This window comes from Pseudopipra pipra, chromosome 2 (assembly GCF_036250125.1).
Source record: "Pseudopipra pipra isolate bDixPip1 chromosome 2, bDixPip1.hap1, whole genome shotgun sequence".
In the NCBI taxonomy this organism is placed as follows: Eukaryota; Metazoa; Chordata; class Aves; order Passeriformes; family Pipridae; genus Pseudopipra; species Pseudopipra pipra.
The window spans coordinates 108,783,178-108,801,016 of NC_087550.1; the positions used below are offsets into that span (position 1 = coordinate 108,783,178).

A 17,839-nucleotide genomic window follows, 5' to 3' on the forward strand; every position below is an offset into this window, starting at 1 on the left:
GCAACACCTTACAGGAGATGCTTTCCCCTAGATCTGCCTAGAACGGAACACAGGCCTAATGAAGCAGTTTTACAGGCTGGCAAGGAAGGCAGGGTGCAGATGAAAAAAGGAATTTTAAAAATCTGGGTTAGCTCTTTGCATACAAATTAAGTATTTTAAACTTTGCCTTATTCAGTAATAGACAAACATTGAAAACACACCTTATTTTGCAACCAAAGGCACAAAATAAATTTGTAAGTGGAAACAACAGAAGTATGAATTATTTCTTCAAAGAAAACAAATTCCATTTCAACATCAAAGGACTATATAATTTCAGTGATATGTGTTAAAACATTAATCTCAAAGCATGTGATACATCTAAAATTTTGTACTCTAGTTCAAGTGTTAATTAAGTTAATTAATTAGAAGCTGAGTTACATAATAATAGAAAATATTTAAGCCCTAAATGGGGAAACAGCAGAAGAGCTTAATTTTACCAACACTGGTCTTCATAATATTTAATTTTATTCTAATCTTAAACTATCAGAACATTTTTCCACTTATTTAACTTTACATATTCCAAATTTTGCTCTTTACATTAAAACACACAGAAAAAAACCCCCACACAACAAAATCTCCAGCATAAAAATGATATCTCTCAAAACATATGTCACCTGATATAAAATCATATTCTGTTTCACTGCTAGGTTTAATTCCTTATGAATATCCAGAAATTAGATTCAATTAAGGGAGTATCAATTAAAATAATGGTTGTAGAGTTACAGCTCAATCATTTCACTCAGGAACAATGCTCAAAATTAAAAAGTTGAAACTTATTAGGCAGAGACAGTAAGTAAAAAAGAACAAACAATAGGGAATAGTTTTGCAGAGAGCAGAAATGTTAGTGCAAATGAATGAACTTGATTAATTATACTACTAGTAAGGCATCACTATTTATGAAAGGAAAGGCACTGAAATTAGTTGTATATATTATATTTCAAGTGACCAATGCCTGATTTCAAATATATCGCTTCTCTCTCACACGTCAATGTCAACCTCATTCCCTGTTTACCTGAAATGATGAAAAAGAAAATAATGGCGTTATTACCCAGCTGTTTGGGAATAGAGATGAGGAGATGTATCTCCCCAACATGTAATTTTTAAAAAAAGAATATGGAGTATTTTCTTAGTGGTGAGTGGAGAGCAAAGAAATCCCAAATTTCCACATTTTAACAGCAGCAAAAATGTGTCAAGTTCTTTTCCCTCAATATTAGATAAAGTGTTCTTTTGCTTGCTGCCTCACTAAACTCTCAATAACAGAGTGGCACTTATAAATGGATCTTACTTCGATGAATCTGATAAGAAATTTAGGTATCTTGATATGCATAACAATATAAACTATAATAAACTGCAATGAACAAAAATATGTTATGGGGTATCTTTGAAGACTGTTAAAAGCAGTTCTTTTATGCCCCACTTGAGAGGGTCACTCAGATATACAAAGCAGTTCATGAAAGTGGTCTTCCAACATAGGATAACTGATAGGTTTGAAAAATCAGAAGTGCTTGCACAGAGAAAAATTGAAGTATTCTGTATAAAGAAATGAGGAAACTTTCTGCTTAGCCCAGAGCACAACTGGATTGAATGAAGATTTTGATGTTATCTGAGTGAGGACCTAGATAACAAAGAACAACTAAGATAACTAACTAATTAACTAACTAATTAACTAACTAACATAAACATAACAGCTATTAAATGCAAACTTCAATCCTACTTATTGATAAGTCATAACTGATACTTCTATAGCACTAGTCAGATGATTGCATAAAACAGAAATTCTTACAGCGACTGTTCCAAAAGTTTTATCTGCTCAAAATTACCACTCATATAGCATGTACAAAAGAATGATTTAAAATGGAAGAGTGAAAAGTTAATTTATATGCATCATTTCTTCATGAAAAACAATCAGCGTAAGAAAGAGTTTAATATAAGTTCAGTTTGGGATGCCATTTAGTTAATTAACTAAGCCATTCTCATTAACAAACTCAATATTGACTTTAAAACAAAATCTATGTAATTTCTTTAAAATTATGAATATTTATGAGCCATAGTGTCTCTGACAAGGTTGGAGTAAAGACTGTATTATTAGAGGAAAGTTAAAGAAGGTTATTAAAAATATATAGAGAAGATTTTTATTTGCTATGTACCTAGTGTTTTGTGGTTCCTTGCAAGCCTCTCAGGACCTGACCTGTGTTTATTTGAGTTTGGGGTTTTTTTAAAGACATCTTAATGGTGTATTTGTAATATTTTCAAGTTTCATTTTTATTTTAAAAATCTCTTTTCCCCCATCAATGCAAAAAAATGAGGCAGTCCACAAAACCAACGCACCAAACAATTTTCTGCTTCATCTGGCTGACTAGCTTTTTAAAAAGCAAACAAAACCTTTCCCCCATCCCAAAGATTTGTTTTGGTTTTCTTCCATGGTATTATGACTGTGTATATAAGTCTTCTGAATATCTGTATGCTTCTTATATGTAATACTTACAACTAATTTTCATTCATTCTGCTCTCTACTATCCCAGCAATTCTCTTTTGTCAAGGACATTTTTGAGTACAAGACCCTCCACCTTAAATCTCTGCTAAATAATCTAGTCCATGATTTTCTTTTCCTTATGTCTTTTTATTACTCAGTTCCACAAATCCAAAAGCAGCCTCAAAGGCTTTACAGCTCCTTCAGTGATTTTTAATGAAGGATATTCCAACAGGAAAATTATTTTTAAATAAAAGTACAATTGTTCTTTCCCTGGCTTATGGCAGAAAGTACCATAAATACCCCTCAGGCTACACATAGTCCATGAGGCAATCAAACTCCAGCACTCACCCACAGTACTGGTAGCCTGGTCTGAACAGCTACTTTGAGCCTGTCAGTCAAAGCCTTTTTTTAACATGGAAAGCAGAGTCTTATGAATATGTTGGGATTGACAACATGGCAGGCCACAGTGATATTATCCAGCACAGAGCTGGCTGTGTTGGTGCCATGTCCCAGGGAAACACAACAGGGTTAGTTAATGGGGTATGATAAACCCTGTCTGGCATATTTAAGAGTAATCTCTTCTCATTGTGTGGCAAACTATAGCAGTCCTATCAACACTTCTGATCCCTCCATGTGACAGGGTTCCTTCAGTCTGCTGCTCTGTCTCAGCATTCTTTTCTGCAGCCCTCCTTTTCCTAAGGTCACTCATTATCCAATTGCTTTACTTATTTTTTTGCTACATAGTAAGCTGGATAATGAATGTATAGCTAAACTGTATTATATCCACAGTAAATAAGCAGGGTTTTTTTTTTTGCATTATCTTCACACAGTATAGAATAATTATAGTGGGTTGATATTTTATCTACAGCTAAATATTTATAGCATTTCTTACCAACAAATTATTTATTCTGCTAAAAATTAAAGAAAAAAGTAACGTTAGTATTCCAAATGTAGTGAGTGATCTTGACTGCCAAGTACCCAGCTGACATTTCTCACAAGGAACAACTAACAATGAATTTGCTTTTCTTTTTGGCTGTTCTTCAGGAATTACCTGGTTTAGCACATTTGTAAGAAACGTGCTGTTAATAGAAAAGCTGAGAGTGTTGGAGTTACCTTAGTTTAACTGTAGTCAGGCCATTCTCTAGGCAATGATGATTATGAATTTTTGAAAAGGTGTTGTTAAAACTATGAGAAAAATTACCAAAAAAAAAAAAAAAAGGAGGGGGAAAGGGAAGGGAAAGTTGAAGTTTATTTCAGACTATTCCATTGTTGGGAATTCTAATTACATGGGCATGTTGCTACCTCGACAGGCCTATATAAATGAAGTATAATCTTTATCTTGTGAACAACATTGATTTTTAGGCCCCTATAGTCCTCCTTAAAAGAGATGCATGAAACACTTGACAGACAATGGCAGCATCTGTCTTGGAACTGAAGTTTTAAAAAGCCCAGACGATTGTCATTGATTGGTGTGCAACAGTATGCAAACCATGGTTCATTATACGTGAAATGACTCTCAAATATATAGTTGTTGCAGTGTAGAAAAATGTGTAAGAATTTGCCTAAAATGACTTATTTGATATCTGGTTATTCAGATACATCAATATTACCCCAATGTAGTAACAAATATATCAACAGTTAGTACTTCTTGTATTCAAAGTACTTGGCATAACTTCGTAAATATATGATTAATATATTCTGGATTTGTACGGCAAACAACAACAAAAATTAATTTTAAAATGGTTGGTAAGATAGTGTGATATATACAGTGTGTATATATACATATATGTATATATATATTAAATACATACATGTATTTAATCATGCTTTTATGGTCTCATTGGCTAGTACATACTTTTTTACCCCTGCATGACTTTATTCCTAAATACTTTTCTTTGCTTAAGTTCTTAAATCCTAATTAATGCTAGCTGCTAGCAATAAAAAGAAATTAAGCCTATATATACTTGTTTCTTAGAACTTGTGACATTCTCATGTTTGGCCAGTGAACATTTATATCAAACCACATTTTATTATAGTGAAACCATTTGTTGATATGGCTGATGATAACATGAATGTGGACTACACCTAATTAGCAATCTATGACAGACTGTAACAGGTAATTTAGCATAACAAAAGGCTTTATCATATTTAATGGAATCAGGTCATTCATTAAATGAAACTAAATTCAGAAAGTATCAACCTTTTGTTCCCCAAAATGCTGGTTATACTATTCTAATTTCAAATTGAAAGAACAGAAATCAAACTGTAGCATTCATTTTCCAACATATTTTCCCCTCCACCCCACAAATAAAAGCACTAGCAATTGCAGTAGTTCCAACTATAGGCTAAAACTAAGTTGCACTGACATGCTGGAAATTTTATGTCATTGCAGGTAATCTATGAATAATTTCTACTCAAGGCGAGCTACAATACATGAACTATAACCTTGTAATGACTTTGTCTTTCTGCTCTTTCTGCTCCCATCTGTTTTTCTCTACACTTGATCAACCAAGCTAAGACGACCTATACTTTTTCTGGTTGTACAGAAAATGTTCACAAATTATAGCTGTGTCACTCCACTCTAATTTTTTTCTTGTCCACATAGCACAACAAATTGATTTGCTGTGGCAATAAACAGTGAAATAGTCTCTTCAGTGTCTAGTAATTAGAACTAATACTAGCAGACAAATTAAAAGGCAGCAAAACAAAATGTCTCCATCAGGCACTTATGATAACCTTCATAATACATACAGTAGATGTTGTGAAGACTAAGGTGGATAAATGAGGAGAATGCTGATTTTGGCATCCAGCTTACTTTCAGATAATCTAGCTCATCGCTCTTGGCTGACACCAGACCAAGAATAATATTAAAGAGTAATAAACTCCTTCCAGCAAACCTCTGATTCCATGGTTCACTGGTCTCAGACCTAATCTATCAATCCATTTACTGCACAGAAAAAGGTAAGAAACCCATTACAGATCTGTTACATGCCATGGCAGGTGGTATATGACAAGAACTGAATTCATCACAAACTGCAGTGCCTAGTACCCTTTTGTATGCTTTGAAGCACTAGGTGGTTAGCTTACTTGGCTATCACAGCAGAAGATACTTTGAGCTTTGAAAATAAATGAAAAATTCTTGATGTGAAAGCATAAAAATGGTCATAAAATACTTCATTTTTCATAATATTAAGACTTCACAAAGACAGTGCTATTTTAATTTTTACAAGAAATAGTGCTTTGGAGAGGGTATAATAAGTAAAACCAGGATAGAATTTAAAAGTCATGCCTTTCAAATGTGGGCTTTAATCTTCATTCTCTGCTTAAACTATATTGTCTTAGGTAACAGCCTATTAGAATCACTATGCAATAAAGTTGTCTAAAGAAAAGTCATGCTAAAATTGCTACTATCCAAAGGAAGAAAAACTCTTCATATATCTACTCTCAAGGTCATCAGCATGTGATACAAACACCCAAAAGCAAAGACAATTCTGAAGTAAAACCAAAAAAGCTACTTTAATGTGACTGCAATTCCTTTCATACTCAATTTCTTTTCTAGGTTATTTCCATTGCTGTAGGGCAACAGTTTCTGTGACTGTAAAGAAGGTTTGAACATGACTTATTTCAAATACGTCACCTTGAAGGTTAAGACTCACAGGTGTTGTCCCCTATTCCCCTGCTTGGCAGATCAAGGCAAAACAAAAATTTGTGATAACTTTAGGAGATATTTGGCTACATTCTCAGCTGGTGTAAATTGTCACAGCTGCTCTGAAGTAAACAGAATTACTCTGGTGTACACCAGATAAGGACCTACCTACATTATTTATGTAACTGCCATGTATGTTTCATATCCTGAAAACAGCATCTTTCTGCAGTATGAGATAATCAGAAATGGTAGAGCATTACATGTTCATTTTTAGCAGAGATGCCAGAAAACTAAACAAACAGTTAGAAACAATAGATTAAAGTATAAGATACACTCTTAAGAGGGGATGGAGAGACAGAAAAGCCCCAGAGAAATCTCTGTGTGATGATGTTTGTCTACTGTGCTTTAAGGAACACAAAAAATATATCCTCATCAAAACAACTGACTACAGAACCAATCTCAGGTGACCTACAAAGTCTGCCTGATATGAAAGTGCCAGACCTGTGAGCTTTGGTTCACAGCAAACATCTTTGGGGTTTTTTTCAGTGCTTACATATCTGTAACTGAAGGAAGACAACATTAAGTTCCTCTGTCAGGCCTGCTGAGTTTCTTTACATGATTTCTAATTTTATTACAGACCCTAGACTTTCAGGTCGCAAAGCGAAACAATTAATTGAGGCTTCCTATGCAAATCATCAGTAACAGAAAAAAATATGCAAATGAAAAAATAATTATTTTTCCCTTAGGTTTCATTGGAAAAATCTTACAGAAACCCAAACTGAGCTTCTGTGTTCTTTTTGTTTTCTACATCTATCAAGATCACAATAAAAATAGAAAAATGTATGAGAAAGAGAAGACCATCAGAGAATGTGCATGGATTTCAGTCTTGTAATTTTCAATCTCAATTTCTGTTCATTTAAAAAAGCAAGCAAACAAACAAACAAACAAAACCAACAACAACAAAACCCAAAACCAAACAAAACCCAAACCCAAAAACCAAACACAGGAAACCACAAACCACTGCATTTTCTCTGATTATTTAGATTCAAAGTGCCAATGAGAACTTAGTTTTATACATCTCCATGGGTAGATAACTGAAATCAAAATGATGTGGTTAAGTAATGATCTCAAATGGAAGATTAATTTTCTCGTTTTAGTCTCTTTTATAAGTAAATTAAAGGTTTCAAGTAGTAAATTCGAAGCATAATTATCTTGCCAGACACATTGCTTAGATCTAAGAGACATAAAATTGTAAAAAATCAGTAAACTGTAATAGATCACTAAACAGTCGTCTTGTCTGCCATATTTCATCCAAACCTAAATACTTTCAACAACATTCTTTGTTGCACTGACTGTGACAAGTAACCTAAAACATTTTTGCATCAGCAAGCAGAAAATGCAAATGCAAAGTTTTTAGGTATGTGCCTAATCAGTAAAAACCTATATTCAATGACAAATTGCAGATTTTCTTATAATGCATTTAGGTAATCTTGCTAAAAGTTTTTTTCTTGAAAAGTAATACTGTCTTTTTATTATCACAGCTTAGATACTAAAATCGTGGTGCCTAATTTCAGCTATGTATACGCTTCCTTCAGTTAGTAAATAACACCATTTTGATCCTGAAGTGTTCTGAATTCTTCTATATATATTGATTTCAGAAACCCATTAGTAAAGAAAGAGACACTTCTGTCCAACCACAGAAATAATGATTTATGTGTCCAACTTGGAGTTTGTGAATGTGATCAATATTTATTATCCACTTTTGCCTGAGCCATTAGCTAATATTCTGAACTTTGCCAGACTGCTTCTGTTAAGAAGAAACCAGTAAGAGTACCACATCAAATAAGTTGCTTTTCATTTCGCTGGTCTGTGCTTGAAAATCAACTGCATTTACGGAAATGGTAACAAAAAACCCAGAATGCAGTATTCTTGACCAAAAACTCTAGCTTGTCTTTTCAGTAAAGTACTCAGAGGATTTTTTTTTCTCACCTTTTTCCTTAGAGATGAACACAACAAATTACTCTTCTTTTTTCACCCCAGCATCCCGGTAACTTTAACAAATAGATACCACAGGTTAATTTCCCAGATTCTGACTTTGCCATCAGTCTCAACAGAAATCCTTCAGCTGATTCTCCCTTGACCTTTTCCAACCAGGCTAATCCATACCTCAGGTGGTAATCCTCTGGACAAGGCTTTTATCATTTCTGCTACACAAGAGCATTCAATTTATTTACCTCTGTTTACCAGATTTGCTACTCATTTTCACCAGTTTCTACCAAAAAAATATGCTACTTAGCAATAAAACCGAACAAAATCCTCCCTTATTTTTCTCCACGAGTATGGAGATCCCAGAAAGCAAAATAAGTGGTATTTTGCTACACAGAAACCAAAAGTGAATGATCGAGGCTGGAAGAAACGAGGTGGAAGGTGAGACAGAGGGTGCAGCTTCCACCTTGGGATTTGGAACAGAAGAGAATTGGGAAGTGTTTCCATAAAGAAAATCAGAGGCTACTGCCTCTCACACACCTGAGTCACAAAGCCTGGAATATTTGCTGTACCAGCAAAAGCACCAGGCTACAGAAATGACGCTCTGCGTTTTCACCCTGAAGCAGAAGACCTGTAATTTGAATGCAACATCATCACTTCAGGCACTAATGGTCTTAGTTTGCTATCATTGTTTCTCACAGCAGTGTATTATATACATTTTTCTTCTCAGGTTCATTATGCATACAAATGTCTCTTCATACAGAAAAAAATGATACACATCAGAAAATATATAATGCAAATATTCACTGCAGATTAAAATTTTACACCACAGTTATAACAGTAATATGTCTAACCTTTAACAAACGATGGTTAGCCTCCTTCAGTGTACTCTCAAGCTTATGTTTTTTGTCTGGCTTCAGTGATGCACTTCCAAGTGCTATTCCTCTAGTTTCATTTAATCGTTTCAGTATTCCCTTGTGGGGCGGCAGCTCTTCAACTCTTAACTGGAACAGACAAATACAGCAGTTAAGATGAACTGTGGCAGAATTTCCAGCTCTCTTATCTTCACCCTTATCGATTTGTGTATCAGTTGAAGGAATAAACTCAATTCAAGGCAAAATAACTGTTGCTTTCTGAATGTAGAAGGCTAAAAAGAAAACCCCAAAAGAGACTGTATTAGTGAATCAAGCCTAAAGAGAGTCCTAAATGCAAAATATAGGTTTCCTCAAGATATTAATCACTATTACATTATAAATTCTAGCTCTGAACACTCAATACCTCATGCATATGAATTTTAATAATCTTTTAATATGGTGAGGAGCAAGCATTTTGGAGAAGGGTTTTAATATGTTCCATGCTGTGAACAGTCACACAGATGTATGTGGTGAAAAGCCCTCCAGTCTAACCTCTTAATTAAGATTGATCATGTATGTTCATTAAAAAAAACTAAAAATGAAAGCCAAAGAATGCAAGGCAACATCTAAATGCTTCAATTCTCCATCATGTGTGTAGTTAGTGAAAACTTATATTGTCAAACTAAGTTAACATATCAAGTAAGGTTAAGGTAGCTCATAGACTCTTCTTTGAGGGTTTTGTTCTTTTTTTTTTTCTTGTTTGTTTTTTATTATTAACATAGGCAGGTAGGTATGAAATTAGCCAGGTTGCAAGCCAATGAATTGTTATTTGCTGCATTAGGATGTATTCCCTTTTGTGCAGCTCCAGAAGAAGGTGGACTGTAAAAACAAGATACAAATAAGAGATGTTTAACACCTTTAATTTTGGATTATATATCCTTTGGAAATACTATAATTAGGAAATATTTGTGTATATATGAGGAGTGGAGCACCTTCATGGTTCTAAACAATCAATTTAGACCTTTAATCATGTCTGCAAATGATAAGATGCATCTAACACCCCTTGTAAGTATTTCTTTGCCTTGGGTCTAATATCTTTAACAACAGAGACAGAGACTCACAAATCCTCTGACCAACTCACTGACATCTTATGCTAAACAGTCGGAGAGAAAAATTCAGCACATGGTAAAGTTTCTGTTTCCTCAAATGCTATTTATTCTATTCTTTTTTTATTTAAAAAGAAAATTAAAGATAGAATTTTACTAAAGAATCCTTTGGAATTTGTTTTCATATTTTGTTGAAAGAAGGATAGAACAAGCTGACTGGTTTTCTTCTGATTCCTTAATGCTCTATATATCACTTGCTGAATTTGTTCAGCTTGGATTGACATAAAGCATAACTAAGTGCTTATACTCAAGAGAGAACAGGAAACCTTTAGGCATATGTTCTATAAGTAATATGCAATTTCCAATTACAGTTTAATTTATTATTGTACAAATTATAAAAGATAGTCATTTTATTGAACACATTTCAAAAAACTAAACAGAGCAACTTCTGTTGAATACATTTATTAGCAGTATCAAAGTTCCAACTATTAATGAAAATATTCCAGCCTTTAAAAACAAATATTTAATATTCTGATGGGGGGGGGGGTTAAAGCATTTTTAAAAATAAGTCACCTAGATGTTCAGTCTAGAAAATGTTGCAGTAATATTTTAATGAGTTGATATTTATAATTATTCATACAATTCTGGATACCCTTATGAAATACTGAATACCATTTAACAAGTGAGAAGTCATAAAACATTAACAAGACAGCTATAGAGAAATGTAGTACATATAAACCGGTCAAGTTCTGAACCAAGAAACGAGGATGAAAAAGATAATGATTAATTGCCTAGTGACAGATATTTTCCTTTTAGTATATTTTCCATAACTTTTCTTGTTTTAATATGATCAGTATATATTTGTTCCTGGGTTTTGAAATTCCACTGCTTTGATTTATCTAAAAATGTTAAATGAATGCTGTATTTGATGGGAGAAACCTTTTCCAAAAATAGTTTTTAATTCTCTTCAATGTAGAATTCATAAAGTAAGAGAACATTAAGAATAAAGCTTACAATACCTTTACTTTACTAAGGCAGTCTCTCAACTGGTCTTCATTCCCTGGTTCAAGGGGAATCCCAATAACACTGTCTGCTTCCTCTAACCATAAAATCAACTTGTTCAAATCCTCTTGAAATTCTGATAAAATATTCTTTTCTTCCTCTAGTCTGTAATAAAAATTTGAAATCAATGTTTCTATAAACTTATTTTTATATTGAAGTGCTTATCCATACTGAAACACGAGGCATAACTAATTCTTATCATTTATATTAATTATTTTTATAATTAGATTTCTTCATATCAAAATTATCAGACAAACACTCTTTTGATATGGCAATAAATGTATTTTAAAAGAAAAGCTCAAGGTATCACTTGTAACATCACTAAATTCAGCTTCCAAATTACATATGACAGGTAGCAAACAAGCACACCAGAACCTAGAACTGTTCATTATTTAGACTAGAATTTTGTGTGAACTAACAGCAGGGAAGTCGAGTGTCAGCAACTAAGGATTCTAACATCAAGTTTTACCAAACTGGATCTATAACAAATGACATAGATTCATTTGAACATATTGAGCTAAAAAATATTTCAGTGACTGTGTCATATAGTTTGTGTAAAGCATTCCAGTCAAGAATTCACAAAAAGTAGGTGAGGTTTGCAGTCCATAATAAAGAATACAATAGGATTTATGCATGGCACATAACTTCAGATGTCTGCTTTGTCTCAATCTACAACTCATCTGTTCATTTTCTCATCCAAAACATAAACATTGCAGGTGTCTAAAGGTAGGGTTATTTTCACCATGACTATATAAATATATTGAGATGCGAACTTTTGTGCAAAAGCTTCCAAAGTTATCAAGAGATGCCTGCAAAAAAATTTCAGGAGCAGCAGGGAAGAGCATTGACAGAATGTGAACCCTTTGGGATTTACATTATGAGTGGATCCCATCTGAAGAAAAAAATTATGTTTTATATAATATGCTTGTAATTTATCCACCAAACTTATTCACAAAACTGATGTTATACTAAATATTACCTGTATGAAAAGATCAAATCATTAGCAATTAAATTAAACAATCACTTTTACATAATAATAGAGGTTTTCTGTTATTATTTAGTTAAGATTATTTGAGATAAAAGAAAAAGATGTAAAGTCAGGTTATTGGTTTGGGTTTTTTGGTTTTTTTTTTTATTGTTATGGTTATTTCCGAGATCCAACTAAGTTTGAGAGGTTAGTCTTACATTATACATAATAAAAAGTTGTGTTAATATTTAAGAACATAACATGACAGTGAAGAATCAAGGTCGCTATTATTAATATATTATTTCTGAATGCAAAATTATATTAAAGAAGAAAAATTATATGAGCTTTCTCTAGTGCCCCATACTTACCATGCTGGTCACTGCCCACAAAACACACTGAGAAGTTACATGGAACAACATCTATTTTGAACTATGCTCTCCTTTCTTTGAATTTTTGGTGTGTTTTTTTTTTTTTCTTTTAATGTCTGTTTTGTTGTGGGTTTTTTTTAGGAAGCTATGTTTTCTGATGGCCAGCTTAAGCAAAGAAGTCTCTTTAGAAAAGTTACAGGACTAAGCTTCAGGCAAAATTGAATCAAGAAAAAGTGTCAGTATCACATCATTTAACAAAAAGGTACTGAAAACAGTTGTTGGTTGACACAGTTGCCTGCATGCATGCATACACACACACACACAGAGTCTTACAAACAGCTCTGAAACTACAGATTAGGCTTTTATTCAAGCAGAATAAAAATGTAGAATTTCCAACAGTCAGTACCTCTCTTACAGATGTTTGTGCATCCAAATCACCAAAACATTTCACACTATATTAAAAAAACTTTGTCATTAAAATCTTATGACTCTTTTTTCCCTCATTGTAATTTCCAGAGAATAAAAGTATTCAAGTGACTATAAGTGTTCTGCATTTGAAACACTTATTTACAAGGAAAGAAAGCTACTTCCTTAATATTTTAAGTAAAAGCATTTGCTTAGGGAGAATACAAAGGAAGAAAAAATAAGAGTTGTTAAAATTCATTTTAAAAAACATCATCCAGGTTACAGTGTAAAATGGGAGAAGTCTGATTTGGTCAGCACTGAAAACTGTACTAGCAAAGAGGGGCATAAGGCTGAATTAAACTATGTTCTATTTCACAGAAAAATAAACATCTGGCCTCACGGTATAAGCAAGAAATTTGTCTAGATTAAGATTAGATTTGAGGAGAGTAAAGAGTTCTGTGCTAGGAATGCTGACTATTAAAAAAAAAAAACAAAATAGGAGTGTACAACTAAACTATTCTTTTACAAAACTTGCAAACTAACAGAACTTTTGCTAGGACTTTACCTGTATTTCATCTTATTAGTGTTTATTATGTTTCCTTAACAAGGCATCTTTGCAAGATGAGCATCATTATACTAGATGAATAAGTATTCTACAGGGTCTACAGTCCCCCTTCTGAAGTAACAGAGTAAAAACCAAAGTATCAAATACAACACTCCTGAGCAGACCTCACTAGAGAGAAGGATCATAAAATTGATTAGAAACAAGGAAAGACTTTTAAAGTCATTGAATCCAACTGTTAACCAAGCACTGCCAAGTCTGTCACCCAACCATTTCCCCAAGTGCCACATCTACATGTCCTTTAAATTCCTCCAGAGGTGGTGACTCAACCACTTCCATGGACAGCTTTCTGTGAAGACATTTTTCCTAATATCCAATCTAAACCTCCCTTGGCACAACTTGAGACCATTCCCTGTTGTCCTATTGTTTGTTACTGTGGAGAAGAGACTGACACACAGCTCATTACCACCTCCTTTCAGGTAGTTGTAGAGAGTGATAAGATCTTCCCTCAGCCTCCTTTACCAAAGAGAAAAAATCTTTAACACCCAAAAGTCAATATTCATAATTACATTTAGAGCATGAAAATGCTGGATTTAAAAATTAATTAACTGTAATATTATATTTTATTACGATAAGTGATAATTTTTAAAATTAATAAAATTATTATATATTTAATATATTAACATATATAAGCTGAAACATTTGGCAAATTTCTCTCTTAACAGTCTCTCAACACAGTTCTAGATCGAGTTCCTGCTTTAGATCTAGAACGGATTATTTGCTTTTGTTCTTAATACAGTATATTCTAAAATTTGCTAGACATATGAGGCCACCAATGTTCTTTTTTTTCTAAGTTCATAAACAAGTTACTCTTCCGTAACTGCCTAGAATTAAACAAACACAAGCCACTAGTGCCAAATTGTTCTTTAGAGAAAAAAGATGAGACTTACTGCGAAAACAAACCCTTCCAAAACTATTTATGTCTTTATATATAAAATATAGGTATACCCATAGATGCACACATATACTTACATTTATACAAACAAATACATAAAAAAGTGAACACCATAAATAGCAAAAGAATTAACAGTCCTACTGTCTTGGTTTTGTTTTAGATTTTCTAATGGAATTCTGAGTGACTGTTTTCAGGGACTGCTGTTTGTCCAGGATTTCTGGAAATGCGACCAGATCAGCAAAAAGTCCTGATGCAGGTGGACTCTAGTATTTCTTGTACTAATATTTCTTGTACTAGTCTCTGAATCTCTTATAAAGTATTGTTATGCAGCCAGAAATTCTGGACCTTCCTGATGCACAAACTTACCCATTTTTGTTGTACAGGACATGCAGAGAAGAACCAACTTTATAGCATTATATTTATTACAGTGTTCTTCACTGAGAAGTGTTTATGTCAAAGAGGTCAAATGCTCGTCTCAAGCCAAAATAGGTTATCTAAAACCAGATAAAATATTTTTTTTGTGTGAAATTGAGGCAGATGCTAAAAATAAAGAAAAACTAACTCCCTGTAATCCTTTGAATCTTTCTGAGGCAGTGTCTTTTTCTGCTCCAGTTATGGAAATCTGGGAATCATCATCCAATGTTACACTGTGAACCACATAATAAAACCTCTGTTCCTCAACCTGGCCAGGTTCCCTGAGACCTAAGCTCTCAGGAACAGCTTCATTTTTTTAATTTCCTCTCACTTCTACTCATTTATAAAGTGCATAGCTCAGTGGAGACATTATGTGATGGTACCCTAAGGATGTATCTGAGAAAGATACAAGTTTAAATACTTTAATTCTGGCACAGAAAAGACATAGTGTTCAGCTCAATACACCCACGAGCAAAATTATTGAGCTGCATAGTATTTTGAATGAGAAATCAAAAAGATTTCTTGTCTCCTAGAAGAGATAGCAATTGGCAAGATTCCTTTTTCATCTTAAGTACATTGTCAGTTTTATCACCCTTATGAATTCAGCTGCAACCCTTAAAACATTTAAACTTTACCTATCATGAAGGAAGGATTTTTATTTTTCTTTTAACTTTGATGACTAATTTAAATGTTGCTCAGTATGATGGGGATGTTTTTAACCTAAGACTTTCCAGGAATTCTTTTAGAGATGTTTCATACATATACGTGTATGCACCCCATCCCCCCACATACATATAATTCATATGTATGTATACACACATGCACAGAAGGTTTCAGAGTTGAGAAACAAAAAGCATTCCCTAAAGATCTACTTCTTTATTCTAGTCAGGAACAGTGTATAGTATAGCAATTAAAAGGTCCATTGCAATTAATGAGAAATGCAGGTGTACTTTATAATTTACTTTACAATTCGTTCTTGACCTGCTAGAACGTTACTTCTATTATAAATAACATCCTGCATGACAAGTGTCATATTATGCAAGACAGTAAAATAAAGCACTCTGTGTTAGCTGAACCAGCTAATCAAATTAAAAGTTTTAACTCAGTGACTGACTATACCTTTTGAACAAGCTGATTTCCATCACCATAATTACATTTGGAACAACAGACACATGTAATTTCTAGGTGTTTCAATTTATGGTGGCAATGAAAAAATTAACAGTTAATTGTTATTTAGGGAGTATGGACTTCCAAATCCAAGCCTAATAAAAGTTGGAGTAAAGAACAAGAGCCATCAGTCGACTTGGACATGGGAAGAGCAGCTCTCAAGAAAGCAGCTGGGAGTGTCTCATTGAGAAGCAGGTGACTGAGGAATAAGATTTCATTTTAGCAGCTGGCCCTATGGAGCCAAGCAGATTCATCTCCAGCACAGGTCTGCATGCTGTTACATACTACTGCCTTATCCTTATAAACCAGCCTAAGTTCCCAAAGAACTTTGAAACTGCTTCTCTGTTGGTGAAAGGTTTATTTCATTAACACTGAAATATAACCCACCTCATTTGATGGAAAATTCTCTAACTATAGCAGAGAAGTACATATTTCCGTATTAAAACATAGCAGATTTATGTTTGTATTTCTAAATTCACAGTGTCCCTTGGTCAACTATTCTGACTGCACAGTTGTTTATATGAATCTTATATAAACTATACCCCTGGAAGCAAATATATTAATATTCAGTATTTAATACTAAGTAGTAAATTCTTTATTTTTCCTAACAGCATTTTGTATATATGATATTTCATTGATCACAGATCAGTTTTCCTACCAGCATTAAACTGAATTAAATCAAATTCTTATGGCAGTTCCCAAAATACCCTGGAAAGATTTTTTTTTTTTAAACTACAATTAATCCTTAGTTGTATTTGTTAACTATTATGTAAACATTCATAGCCTATTTCAAGTAAGCTTGTATTTTCATTTGCAGTGTCTAGAAACCACATGGAATGCATATTGCAGCTCATGTATTTTCTCCATAGTCAACAATGTGGTACCAATACCATAGCAACCTGTAAATAGTTTGTGAAGCACATGAGATGTTGAGAGTTTGTAACTGCACATAAGTGATGCTGGATTTATTTGGGAGATGTCAGCTATACAAATAAAATATGTAATCATAGGAGTAGGACAGATCTACACTTGTGACTCATATTTCCATGTGCAAGTCCAATAATATTTTGTGTCTTTTTATTTTCTAACATTCAGCTGCCGATTTTGTATTTATTGTATTTCTAGGATTAGGAATTAATGTGTTTAGTAGATGTTACTGAGAATATGAGAGGCCACCAAAATAGTAACAACAATTTAGAGAAAATGTTTACTGAGGAAAAATTAATTTCCATTCTCTCTCTAAAGAATGTGCAAATATGATTCATTAAGGTAAGGAACTTTAAATAATTGAATGAAAATACCACATAAACTTTAGAAAATTTGAATTTAGATGTAAATACTAAACAGTAAGAAGTTTAGCTAAACTACTTGTAAATACCAATTTACACCAGTGATTCTTTTCTAGTCATTCATTATAAGAAATCTGAACAGTCAAAAAAAGAAAATTCAGAAAAATTCAATATGTAGCTGATTATATTCTGGAAAAAAAATACATTTATTGACTTAACTGTCATGAAATCTCTCCATCCTATAACAGTTTTTAAATTGCAACTAGAAGCTAATCACAGCCTTCAATATACTGAGTGTTCAGGTGAAGGAAACCAATCACTTTTAGCTAATGTGCTATGGAAAAAAAAAAAGAATACTTTAATGAAGATACAGTATGAAAAATACTAAAAACTATATTTACTTTATAACAATTAGTTTTATTTAGAACAGAAAGCTTGTTTTTACATTCAGGAAAGTATTTGGAAGTATTCTGGTAAACAGCCTTTGTTCTGTCATTCTCTCCATAATTACTTCAGACTCGCTTGAGTAGAGATCTGAACAGGCAG

At 33.2% G+C, this 17,839-nt stretch overlaps 1 protein-coding gene across 16 annotated transcripts in view; it reads right to left on the bottom strand.

Moving 5' to 3' along the window:
- The window catches only part of DMD (dystrophin), a 1,059,271-nt gene that overhangs the window by 378,014 nt on the left and 663,418 nt on the right, over positions 1-17,839 (bottom strand). For all 16 annotated transcript variants that reach the window (XM_064646827.1, XM_064646828.1, XM_064646820.1 and 13 more), the window contains 2 exons: positions 11,124-11,271; positions 8,999-9,148 (listed from right to left, as the gene is read on the bottom strand). In XM_064646827.1, the coding sequence (XP_064502897.1) occupies positions 8,999-9,148; positions 11,124-11,271 (298 nt within the window). The remainder of the gene's footprint in view (positions 1-8,998; positions 9,149-11,123; positions 11,272-17,839) is intronic.